The sequence below is a fragment of the Stegodyphus dumicola genome, chromosome 2 (genome assembly GCF_044657685.1).
Source record: "Stegodyphus dumicola isolate Sdum_Otavi_A_Nest chromosome 2, ASM4465768v1".
NCBI lineage: Eukaryota > Metazoa > Arthropoda > Arachnida > Araneae > Eresidae > Stegodyphus > Stegodyphus dumicola.
Window position 1 is genome coordinate 235,904,076 of NC_140769.1, and position 13,513 is coordinate 235,917,588.

At 31.9% G+C, this 13,513-nt stretch overlaps 1 protein-coding gene across 3 annotated transcripts in view; it reads right to left on the reverse strand.

The window, feature by feature from the left end:
• Positions 1-4,381: 4,381 nt before the first annotated feature.
• sbm (L-type amino acid transporter sobremesa) overlaps positions 4,382-13,513 on the reverse strand; it is a 180,723-nt gene continuing 171,591 nt past the window's right edge. For all 3 annotated transcript variants that reach the window (XM_085811910.1, XM_085811911.1, XM_035353826.2), the window contains one exon: positions 4,382-11,478. In XM_085811910.1, the coding sequence (XP_085668036.1) occupies positions 11,414-11,478 (65 nt within the window). In that variant the 3' untranslated portion in view covers positions 4,382-11,413. The remainder of the gene's footprint in view (positions 11,479-13,513) is intronic.

The following is a 13,513-nucleotide window of genomic DNA, read 5'->3' on the forward strand; positions in this document are numbered from 1 at the left end:
AGTTTGGAAAGTCGCCAAAGCTGATCAATTCTCAAATGTTTTAGATTCTCTGGGCCCTTGCTAAATCCAGATTTTCCCAAGGTGCTCTATGTCAAATTTTAAAATGTGAACCTTACAAAATAAGGAATAAATTTTGGGCAACTTAAAATAAATAAAACACATTTTAAATGATAAAAATTTGTAGTTGGGCAAATGTTTTTAATTATAATAATTAGTAAGATGGATTCAGCTGTTAATCACCACACGTTCACACACACAGCTACTTCGTTTCTTTTCTACAGTACATTCGCAAAATATTCTAAAATCCGGTTCAATGGAGGATTCAGATATTTTGAGGCGAGTGCTTCTATGCGAATAACGCAGTGGGTCTATAGTATTCCAAGGACATTGCTTTTAATAAAAGCCTGCGATACTCGTTAAAACAGCCACATAAAGAACAAATACCATTAGTACAGCTATGGACGCAATTAGTCTACATCAAAATACTTTCAGAAATAGGATCTGGAACAAGTTTTGAGCCTCAAAAATTTAGAAGATCTGCAATGGTATTGCTATTTATAAAGCGGATGTAGTAAACCAAGTGCTCGTCATTATTATTGTCTGTGGCTTCAGCTGCAAGACAAGTTCCTTGCTTTTTTAATTTTTCATTTAATTTATCATTAAGTCCTGCAATCTGTGTTATATTCTACGGCTGATAATGTTATTGGATAAATGCATTTTTAAATGTAGCTTTCCAGCAGAGTCACCAATCACAATGTTCACCATATCTAAAGCAGCCAGCAAAATGAGTTCCCAATTCTGCGATTGTATGAGGTTTCTTACATTTTGCAGTTCTATTTTAGATGATAACAAAACATTGTTTGGCATTGATTTTTGCTTATTTGTTGATTAAAATCATTTAACTTTGTGATAAAATAGTTACGAGAATTATTAACTAACTGCGCTGGGTATGAGTGATTTCTAAATGGCGTTTCACTTTACTTAGTACTTACGTTGCAGTTTTTTCTGGTGCCAAAAGTTTGATATACAGAACACTTTGTGGCCTCTCTCCGCCACTGATTTTCATCGACATTAAACCGAAGTTCAAATAGCTATCATAATATTTTGGATGTTTAGTTTTTTCACGCGTTTGTCACTGGTTCTTTATTTTCATTCCCACTGTACTTACGGCTTTTTCGTAAAAATCGGTCCTTTAATGCATGGTAATAATATTGTAATACGAAAAATATTTCAAACACTTCACTTGGTACAATAATATTTAGCTCGTGCACTCTCCCAAAATTAATTCAGTACTATAACTACACGACACGTGCATTTCTTTATGTATGAACACAAAGGAGTGGATATACCTGGGATGCTCATCTGGCAAGGCTTATCCTGAATAACAGTAATGATCTTCACATTTTCAATGCACACACCGTTAACCGAGAATCTCTATTGTCTAACACTGATCCTACATAGCGTGCATGCTTTGAAAGATGCTTTTCCTGCAGACTTTATTTTTAAGTTGTAATGCCAGACTACATCGGATTCGTGGCATCGAGGAGCTGCTAGAAAATGAGAATAACAATGGAATACATTGCCTAGCGTACTTCCTTGGTTTAAAATCTCATGTATAAGATGCTTTGGAAAGACGTTTTTCTACGCGATCACGTATGCCAGCAAACACCCAATTGTTAAAAGAGGACATAGTTGATTTTCACATTTTTCCGCTCCGAAAAATATCAGTTTCTACCGTTGTGCTCGAACTAAAATGTGAGAGACGACGATTTATCATCACCTAGATTTAGTCGACTGAATTTCATGCCTCTACCCGACCGCCTTTTTAAATGGGGGGGGGAAATGTAGAGAATTGTCACGTTTCTTCATGCGTGCTTTCTTGTTGCACGCGATTAGAACATCCAACTAGCAACTGGAAAATGAAAACTTATAAAATTATCAATTGAAAATAACAATTTCTAATCTTCATTTATTATTTAGTTTATAGGGATTTCTCACAGTGTGATTCTAAGTTACTGTGAGGAATCCCTGTATTGGCGCCCGAAAAGTTTTCAACGTACCATGCCGTTAGAGAGTGAAAAGTTCACTTTGACCCCTCCGACCTTTCAGGTCCCTCAGACTTCCATGAAACCTATGGAAGGGTTTGGATTATTCATAGAAACAATGCTGCTATGAAACCAGCCGCAACATTTGACGGAAAAGGTTCGGTAAGGACTTTTCTCGAACAGCTGGGCCTTCATTTTACTTTGTATCCTGTGAACCAGCTACAAAAAATTACCATCGTTACTACAAACCTAAGAGGTCAAGCCCTCAGCTGGTATAAAGGAATTGGCAATTTTTTGTTGGGAGACCCAGGTTCAGAATCATACAGGTGGGAAAATTTCAAGTCTGCATTATTAAAAGCATTTCCAGTTGTGAAAGACCGTGCAAACCTACAGTCAGAATTGTTTAGCAAATATCAAAGCAATTTCGATGAGTTGACGGAGTTTATTTTACGAAAAATCTAAATATTTAATTTATTGTACGGAAAGGGGAACTCATCGAAGTAATTCTACCGCGTCTACTACCGTCAGCTCAAGATTTCCTCGAAGTCCGAAACCCGCAAACATTGGAAAACCTTTTTGAGCTTGCGGTGAAATTCCAAAGTAGAAGATATGCGGAGAAAGATCGTGCGAACCACTTTGGCCAACATTCAAGGTTTACTCCGCAGAAGAAATCGCAAGGTCAGAAGATTGGCAGAGGGGAAAAAGTGGAAAGTCCGACAACAAAAGCGCGAGTAAATCTAAGGGTTTCGGAAATAAAAGTTAGTAAAATGAGGGGGCGTTAAAACAGAATTTAAACGAGAACCGGTGATCGAGAAGGGGGAACGATCACCGTGTGGGAAGAAAACCCGCTCAGAAATACGATTGAACTCAGTAGTGGTGCAAAATCCAGCCATACCGGAGGTTTTTCCCACTTTCCTAGTGTCCCTTCGTGGTGTAGTAGTTCTGCACGCCGGGCCGCTATTCCAGAGGTCCGCGGTTCGATTCCCGGCGAAGGCGATTGCTAATTTTTCATTTCTTCTGCTTCCAAAAATATACCTAATGTCTGTACAGTGGCGCCCGAACTAAAAGGGTTGTGGATGATGACTGTCCACACTCAGGATTCAGCAATTGGGTCTCCTAAAAACCCCAGTCGCCCTTTAAAAGGGGAAGTATATAAGGTATTTCTTCCGCCTCTTCCTACCGTGCCTTCGTGGTGTAGTGGTTCTGCACGCTGGGCCGGTATTCCAGAGGTCCGTGGTTTGATTCCTGGCGAAGGCGATTGCTAATTTTTCATCTTGCTTGCTTCCAAAAAAATATCTAATGTCTCTACAAGTTAGTTAAACAATTTTTAATTTGCATTTATTGTTTAGTTAATTAAAGTGTCGGAATTTGATGACGGGATTTTTTGATAAAAATTAAAAAATGTGAGGATGCATTTAGTTATATTTTTACGTTTCCCCCACCAATGGAACTTTAGTAAAATTTGGCTTTTTAAACTTCAGTAATTGAGGTAAAATACCAACAAAAATTCAAACCAGTCAATTCTTATTGGGTGTTATTACTTAGATAGCAGGAAATTTAAAGAAAGGACACTCCAAATGAACAAATCACTAACGAAAAACAGAAATTAGCAACGGGAAATGGTGTAGAATAAATCAAATCTCAATATGGCAGTTTAAAAAAAAATCGAAATGCATGTTTTTGTACAATAAAGTAGTTTCAAGACACGTCTAGCTAATGATAGAAGTAGACCCCTAACGCCATCTATTGATCGAACAGTTATTTAAAAAAAACTAAAATCAAGAGTTTTTCGACTTTTAACAAATATAATTAACTAAAACAGAAAGAATTTTGAGAAAACGAAACTCTTTGAAGAATTTTGGCTGATAATTTTTGTTTTCTTTAGCATTTAGTAAGAAAATGCGGGATGTAGTAAATGCACGAAAATTCTCTTTTATTAAATTGAAGGCCAAACCCCGTGTTATATAGTCAGCTGTATGAAGGTTTTGGTTAAGTACTTACCAGCATTTTCTATATTGTTGAAGAATATTTAAATTTTGTTACATCTGTTTAATATTTTCCAGGTCCTAGATTTTCATTGTCTCTAAAAGGTCCAGGTAAGCCAACCGAAGCCTTTGCTAATTTTCTCCGTCTATGGTGAATGCCTAATTATGCATGTAGTATATTTATTAAAGTATTTTTTAATTTTTTATAAGATTGCAATGAAGACCTTAACATGCTCGAAGACTTCAGCATCAGTATATTTTTAAACCCGTATAAATGAAATCATTCCTTAAAAATGGCGGATGTAGTAAGATATGGCTATGTAGAAAGACAATTTAAAGCAAACCAACATAAATATTTTGAAATATTTTATTGAAAAATTCCCATTTTTTATTTAAGTCAAAAGGAGCCATTTTCTTTCTGTAGATACAACAGCAAGCTGCAAAAAAATAATTTTCTACCAAAACATTGTGTTTATTTCGAACATTCGTTATTTCTGGCACAGCGGAATTTTTTAGTTTAGATAATCCTACATTTTGTTTAGAGTTTTCATTTCTTTTGTACAGTGTATTTCAGCCTTAAATAATATTTTAATGAATTTAGAACTGTTCTTAAAAAAATTGCTTAATACTTTTAGTTTACTTACTTTGCGAATAGTATTATTTATTATCACATATTTTCATGATGAAGAAATCTTTTAAGTATTAATAGAATTGGGTAGTTATAGATTTAGGATGTCGTAATACTATATCCTGAAATCATGCGCCTCACTTAAAATGCATTTTATGAACATTTTTATTTTAATTATATTTTATGTTTCTGCTTATAATTGGATAATATGAGCTGATTTATCATAATAATAACAACTTTCATATATCATGATCTGTATTGCATTTACCTTTCATGCAGTGATGTAATTTTTTAAAAAGAAAAAGCTTCTAATTATAAATTTGGTTTTAATGAATATATTTTTCATAAATAACCTGAATTCTAAGACTTTCAATTTTACTTAAGACTATTATTAACATTAGCAATTGCTTTATGAAAAATCATTCTTAAATGTTTTCTCAGATTGCTACGAATAAGTAATTTTGTACTTTAGCAAAAAGGAAGAATATTTTACAACCTTAGAATCTAGTTTGATTTTTTCTTTTTTGTAATATAAGTTCAGGTGTATGTTGTAATCTACAAATTTGGTTATTTGTTGTGTTTCTAATATCTGAAATGAATCTGCAGACGAAAGAAATAATGTAAATAAGATTAAAAAATTAAATGTAGGAGGTGACACAATACAAAAACATATAAATTAAAGAAAAATTATATTTCAGATTTTGCAACTAAACCAAATGTATGCAATAACAGCTTAAACACTGATATTTCTTATTTTAAAATTTTCTCTCATGCCATATGTCAATCATGTAAAATCGAGTTGTCCATTATTTTGTTTAAGCTTGGAATCTACGCATTATTTTCTATTAGACATTTTTTTTGGGGGGGAGGGATATATGAAATATTGTCATGTTCTATATTCATATCTTGAAGAATAAAATTTGATATCATGGATTTACATAAAAATCAAAATGTTCAGCAATATAGCATTGAAAAATATGAAGTTCAAATTATTTTGAAGGGTTAGGAAATTCAATTATTTCAAAATGATCATATTCCGGTTATAGCAGTTTTCATTACATTGTTTTACCATACTCCAAAACAACTTTGCAAAGAACCTCAATGTTTACTCGAACTTCAAAATGATTTGGTTTAAGCTGGAAATTTTGGTAATAAAAATTGATGCATAGGTGGTGCCAATTACAATATCAGAAGTTAAATTTATTTATTGAAAAACTTTTAGAGCAGCTTATCCACACCTACTTCCGAATGTGTTTGAATATTCACGAAATGAGCAGTGATTAGCTATTTTCCAACAACTCTTCACTCGAAAATAGGTTTACTGTGCAGTCAAAGTTTCTCGTCTGTAGTCCATTCATCGAAAGTAAATAAAAGCATACGAAAGTTCCTTTAATTCTTGAAATTACATAGTTTCACAAATATTTACTATTTTAAATTAATAAACATAGTAAATATTTTAAGTTATGTAATCTTACAAAAGTTTAATATTTTTAAATATATCATTATAATTTAAAAAGAGAAAATATCATTAGATAATATTTACTATTTTAAATTATATCGTCTGCAATTTCTCTAAGGAAAATGTTTAAATAACACTTTTAAGTTCTGTGCGTTTGATTATCTGAGTGAATTCTTCGCATTTTTACATATGTCAGAATTAGGTTCTTCTGTCCAAGCAACTATAGGGAAAATTATAGCAAAATGCTTCCACAAATTAGCCAGTTAAAGGAAAAAGAAATAAAAGTGACAAGCCTTGGTAAGAATGTTAAGTCATTATTTTGAAGTATTTCTTTGAAATGAATAGGCTTTAGAATCTTTTCTTGTACATAAGACATTAAAATAAACTGATGCTGGCAACGTGTAGGATCATGTTTTTGTCGCTACATTTATTAATTGCAATATTCCATCTTTAATTACTATTAAAACTATAACGTTGAACTTACATTATTTACTGAGTGCTATAAATTATGTTAATTATCTAAATTTATGCTATTTGTATTAAATTGTATTTTTTAAAAAATAAATTAGCACACATTTTATAACAAAAACAAATGAAATACATGCTGTCCTAAAAATTGGTAATATTTCTCAGGTTGACAATTCTAACAAAGTTTTCAGAAATGTTTGGCAGCGATAAATATTTTGCTGCTACTATTAATACAGATGGAATGTTCTGTGCTTTATATTACTAAGACTTCTCTCTATATTCTAAATTTGAACGTTGTATGACTTTATTATAAATATGCTTGAAAATAGATGAGTGTGATTCAAAAATCAACCGTATAATTCGTTTTATGGTAAACTATTTGTTTTCTCATTTATTATAATTATTTGCCAACTTTTCGGAATGGCTGCCTCGAGCAATGAACTAAACAATGCAATAATTTTTGCAAGTTAGTTTACTGGATGTATGAGTAAAGGAAATAAACCAATAAATAGATCCAATGGGGCACAATCATGTTCTTTCAATTCCTTGGCTTTTATTACAAGATTCATGCGCTTCGAAAAATTTGTTAATATTTACTACAGTGAATTTAGTTTAACTTATTTCCTTTTTAATAGTAAAAGATATTTATATTTATTACAATTTTGATATTAAAATATACTGAATGCTCAACGAGGAATGCCTTTTATTTTTTAGCTGCATCGAATGAACATAATTTTCTTCTTAAAATTAAGTTTTATTGAATTTTAAGAAATGCGTGAATGTATTTATCGTTTATATTTACCGTTTGGTGTTGCTTTGATATAGAATATGATATTAAATAGAGCTTATTCATTGTTTGACTTATTGCTTAATATAGTTAGGTCAAAGTGTTGAACAGCACTGCATTTAACACTATGTGTTCTAAAGTAGGTTTGTCTGTCACTTAAAATTCAGCTGTACCATGATAAAAACAACAATCATTATATTTCTCTAAAACAAATAACAGTAATATAGAAACTTTTTTTTAGATTAATGGTGCACTTTTCTCTCTTTTCATCTAGTCATCGAGAGGTTGATAAAATAGGAATGAGTTCGCAATTGCGCAATTTAATGTACTAATTTGATATCAAAAACAAGTTTTAGATATTCTCTTTATCTTCATGCCATTATTGCAGGCACAGTGATTAATCTTTAAATATATTAGGAACGATAGCGAGTCTCTAATCGAAATAAACATGCTTTCATTTTCGTGCGTTTTGTTTTGGTGCACGAATTGTAAAAATGAACCACGGCATTTTCATACGGTTTTGTAAGAGTGATAAAGGAGCTTTAAATTTTCCGTAATTGATAACGATTGTTCAGTGTCTATTTATAAATTCTTGTATTTGCGTAATTAATTATTTTTTAATATATTAAACTGATGTTATGTCTCCAATAAGCATGTAAAAATACTTTCTTTAGAAAAGGGAATAAATTTCTTCTGAAACAATGGGAGATTTTAGAAAAGAATTTTTATAAAAGAAATGAGTTACAATTCACAATAATACTTTCATATGACTTTAACTATAAAAATTGAAGTACGAGCGAGTACTTACGATTGAAAAGTAACGTATTTCAAAATAACTGCTAGGACTTATTACGCGGAAGAAAGTAAGATTTTTATAAACATGTCTGGGAAAAATCTTTTGTTTGCAAAGCAAAAGATGATTAAAGAAGTATGTGGTGATATGAAATCATTGTAACTCTATATTCCACCGAAAAACCTAAATAAACGTGTGTCATATATATTCTACCGTAACAGCTTTATTCTGAATATAGCTTAACAGCTATTATATGTTCCGTTATAGTTGTTAGTTAATACTCAGAGTAACCTTTCATAAATTTTGGGTAAATTCGTAAAAAATAAATATTTGTAAAACAAACATTTAAAAATTACGTTCCATGAAACTACTTTATTTCATTAAATGGAGCTGATGTTTAAAAATGGCTAAATTTGGAATAAATATCTAGTTTTAATAAAAAGGAATTTTATTATCTAAAACTAATACTGTTTATTTTTAAATCTTATTTGATATAATGCTATTTAATTCAGGATTTTTATGAGTTTTTATAGCACTTGCGGGATTAATAAAACTTTCTAATGTGATATCTTATATACTCAGCTGCAGAACAACTGTTTTCTCATCTTTAAGTAACATTTCTATATTGCATGTCTTGAAATTTAAATTCTATTTTTACAAAAATCAGTGGGAAATAAACCTAATTTAAAACTCTGTCATGAAATATCTTAGCTTAGATTATATTTTTATAGCAATAATATTAATTTTTTTTGTAATTTTTATAGTAGAAGTGTAGTTTTCTCTACGCTGTTAAAATTGTTATCAGCTCTGGTATTTGCTATTGCAAAACGTTTTAACGTTTCCACTGAATGTGAATTTCTTTTTTTTTTATTAAAATCAAAGATGTTTTATAACCGTCAAGATCAATTTTTTTAGCCTCTTTCGTTGTAACAACTTATGAGATAATATTCAGCTCACTGCGAACATTGCTTTTAAAAGTTGGTATTAATGAGGATTGAACATTGATCTGATCTGTCAATTTTATCAGTAAGTATCCCTGAAAAATCGTCTTAAAACATAAAACACACAAGTATTAAGACAAATGTCTTTAAAAGGTAAACTCTGAATGCAAATTAACACTAAATTGGAAAGGACATTCCACGGAATTGTCGAAATAAAAACAGATTCTTTAAATAAGCTATATTGTTGCTTAGCTGCAAAAATTATGTTATTATCCTAAAAGTTACATTTTAATTTTACATTTTCTGTCCTCCTTGGCTTTCTATAATTCAAGTTAAGGTTAATCCTCCAATTCAGAAGTTTTATGAAAATCTCACTCGTGCCAAAGTAAGTTTAAATACCATTATTTCTCAGCACTTCTGGCTGTGTTCATTGCGTTGGTCGTTACCACTGAAAGTTCTCTGGCAGGGAACTGGAGAAATGAATTTTGGCAATTACAAATTAAAATGAGAAACTTTTTATTAAAATTTAGAGTCTAATCGAATATTGAAATTAAAAGACTAATCTATTTAGTTGTTGCAAACTTTAAGTGATTTTAGGCCGACATTTGAAATTTGTTCACAATGTAGCGAGTCTTCAGTTTTTGACATTCTAAATTATTTTAAGTTATATCACAAACTGTTGTCCAAACTAACTTTTAGTTATTATTTATTTGGCTGTTTGCAAGTTTTTTATTCTTACGCTAACAATAACTCGCATGGACATTTCTGTAACCTAAGCTAGGCTGCTAGGTTAAAATTAAGTTCATAAATAGAATCTCCTCTGAGAGGTACATAATAGATTCAAGAATATATTTGCGTCATTTCGTCTGTAGAGCCAAAGAATCCTTTTTTTAAAAAATAGACGCTAATCTAGGATTGAAGTTTGCTAAATTTTGCAACAGTACTTTCTAAACATTGCTGTTAATGGGTAATAAAACAAAAGTTTTAGCAAAGTTTAATTTAGTTAGAGAAATTAAGATTTAAAATTTAAATGAATCTGTTATTTGGAGAAAGTAACATAAAAGATTTATTCCGATACAAATACTATGCAGAATTTTGTAAATAATACTGAGTAAAAGTTTCAATAAAAACAGAGAAACGTTATTAAAATTGCAATCATTTTTGCAAGAGGGGAAAAGAAAAAAGTCAGTCCGTGCTAATGAAAATGATAAAAACTTCTAGTTGTACGTATTGGAGATTGCTTCTGAACAACTCTTTACAGGGAACTTGAGAAAGTGAATTTTGATAAGTGCAAGTTGAAATGACAGTCTTCTTGTTAAAAATTAGAGCATTTTTAGAATTTTCTTGATTTAGCAGTTGTAAAATTTCAGTGATTTTAGACCACCAACAACATTTAGTCAGAACTAACGGAGCGTTACGTTAAAAACAGATTATTTTTATCTTCATTCCCAAGAAAGAAAATACTAAATGTTTGATTTCTTAAAAACGCTTTCATCTGTTTTCATAGCTGTTTAATCAATGCATTACATTTAGATACTCTCGATGACTGAAAATATTAAATTTAAAAATGATAGTTAAGCATATAACAAGGATATAAATTTATTTTACGTGTTCTACCATATTACTTAGATTCCAGAGTTACAAATTCAAAACTTGAGATATAAAAGTTTAGCAAAAGTACAAAAATTATGTAAATATATGAAAAAAAAAGATTTCATGATAAATTCATGAAAAATATTAATATTGATGACTAGCAACTTATTTCAGTACAGATTATGCTATTAAAATTTCTCTGTAATTTAAGTAATATGGTATGTATATTTGTCAACTGTAGTGCACCACGTGCATCAAAGTATCATGAAATATATATAAACGATACTTTGATGCATTAATATGTTATGAGCAAAACAATAGTTTCAAACAAGCTTAGTCTTTAAAACCTAAACACCTCATTCATCACATGAAAGACGATTCGGAAATAAATATTCCCACGGAATACTTTTTTCTCTCCGAAACCGCCGGGTGGCAACAATGCAGTTTGTGGAAGAGCACCGGTAAATGTACTGTTCGAATGCATGTTGAGCTCCAATGGAATATTGACACTGAAATACATCGATGAAACAAAATTTCGATGATATATCGAAACAATGGATTTACTTTGCTGTTTAAAAATTTGATTTCTATTAATTTCTAAATTTGTTTATCACCAACTTCGATTGGAATATATCACTTTGAGTGGCTTTAACAAGAATCAGATGTCGACACCCTCTTCTTGAACTTCCTAAGTTAACCATCAAGCAGGTATTTTCAGTCGGGCACATATTTGGTAGGGGCTACTTCAAGAAGTAGTTGGCAAAATATGGTAATATTTCCTGCAACGACAAGAAAAGGAAAAGATTAGCTAATCGCACTTTAAATTTAGTTGATTTTCCTTTGGATGAATAGTTTTAAAATATGTTTTCAAAAGAATCCCCAACATATTACTTTTTATTTGCTATTGACATCTAATAAAAAGTATAGAAAGAGAGGAATTTGATGAATGAGGATCTGTTTGCTTTCCGATATATATATATATATATATATTTGTAATAATAAAATTCCATAGTCAAGAATACACTTAAAATTCTAACTGTATGTTCTTTTCATTTTTAATGGCGACGTTCTCTTATTTGAAAGTACGCGGAATTAAATCCACAGCCCCGTAGTCAAGTTGTTTTTCCCGCCTTTTCTACACGTACAGTTTTAGAATGTTCTGGAGATATCTAAAGCGAACTGGATTGGCTGAGGAGGCTGACGTCATTTCTTGCAAGCTCCGCCTTTCCAGAGGCTATAAAAAGACTCGCAAAAGAATATCGGGGCTTTTTCTTTAATGTCACGATGCAGTAAACTTCAAACAAAAAGTTATTAGTAATTCTTTTTTATTTACTCCGGATATCTGATTTTGTAACTGCTATTTTCTCCTGAAATATAATAAATGGATCCTGTTTTTTAAAACTTATCGTCTGATAATTTAACCTGCGACAAAAGCTGGTACATCATATATATATATATGAGTGTATATACGAACATATATATAGACGAGTGTATAGGAATATTCATATACACTCGTGTTCAAAATTAGGAGCATTTTCACATTTGGTCCATTATTTCCAGATCTGATTTACCTATTTTAATAAACTCGGCATTACCATATTAGTTTGATGTAGTATAAAAATATGCCTTACATAAGTCACAGTATACATGCATAATCACATTTAACACGTTTAAGGCTCACTGACGCAGGTTAGGCAGTTCATGAATTCCTATGATAGTCAGTTCCACTCCTGCAGCAATTTGTTTTCAGGTCCCGGAGGGTTCTGAAAGTGAAAACGTGAGTTGCAATTATCCTTTCACAGATTTCTAGAGTGTCGCAAAATGTCACATATGATTTAGTTCTGAAAATATGGCTGTCCAATCCATGCAATTAATATTCCAGAAAATCACCTACCAAATTAGCTCGAGGTGGATGAACGTTGTTAACCGTGAAAATGAATTTAGGAGCAACTGCACATCTGTAAATGCGAACCTCGCGGCAGTTATAGCGTTTGTCAAAAATCCAAAAGTATATGCGTCCCTCCAACATGGTTGCCTGTCCACAGCATCAACCCTCCTCTACCATACTGGTCTTTTTCTCATATGCTAGAGGAAAGATAGCGGGTCCTTGGCTAGATGGCGGTCTACATGAAGGTACTTCGAGAATCAGTGGTTAGGCTCAAGAGGAACTTATCCATAAAGAGAACGGTCTATCACTGATGCTTGGTTTAAAGTCAGTACTTAACTGGCTTTCTTGTGAGGGGAACGCAAGCAGCAGGGCTCGCAAACAAACTAAATCTTAGACCCCTACCTGGTGGATCTGGAACGTGTACTGCTGGGAACGTGAGAATATTAATCGCATGGATTTCACCAGCGACTCTCACGGAGGAGAAATACAACTCACCATTCGCCTCCTAGATCCTTCCAGGACCTGAAAACAATATTGCGGTGGAAATGGAACTGAGACAGAGATTTATAAACATTAAATATGAAAACACAAACAGCTTTCAAAATCCTCATTGATAAGTTTTAGTTATCTCATGTTCTTTTCTTTAGCGCCTAAAAATCGGCGTTCACATTCTTGTCATCTATAAGGCACACCTACTTTGCCTGCCCACTGGTCTTACCTCTGAACCAATGTTACCACCTTAGACACATATTAAAACATGAGGAAAAGTAACCCTGTTACCGAATAGTTATATTTTGATCCCCGATCTCCGTATGAAGTTACGCTGTGAGGAGTTGTAAGATTCTTCGAGAGGATCATAAATTTTATTAGTATTCCTTTCTGTTCGATCTTGGAACCGATGTTTCAAACTTTCCTGCACCTAAGAG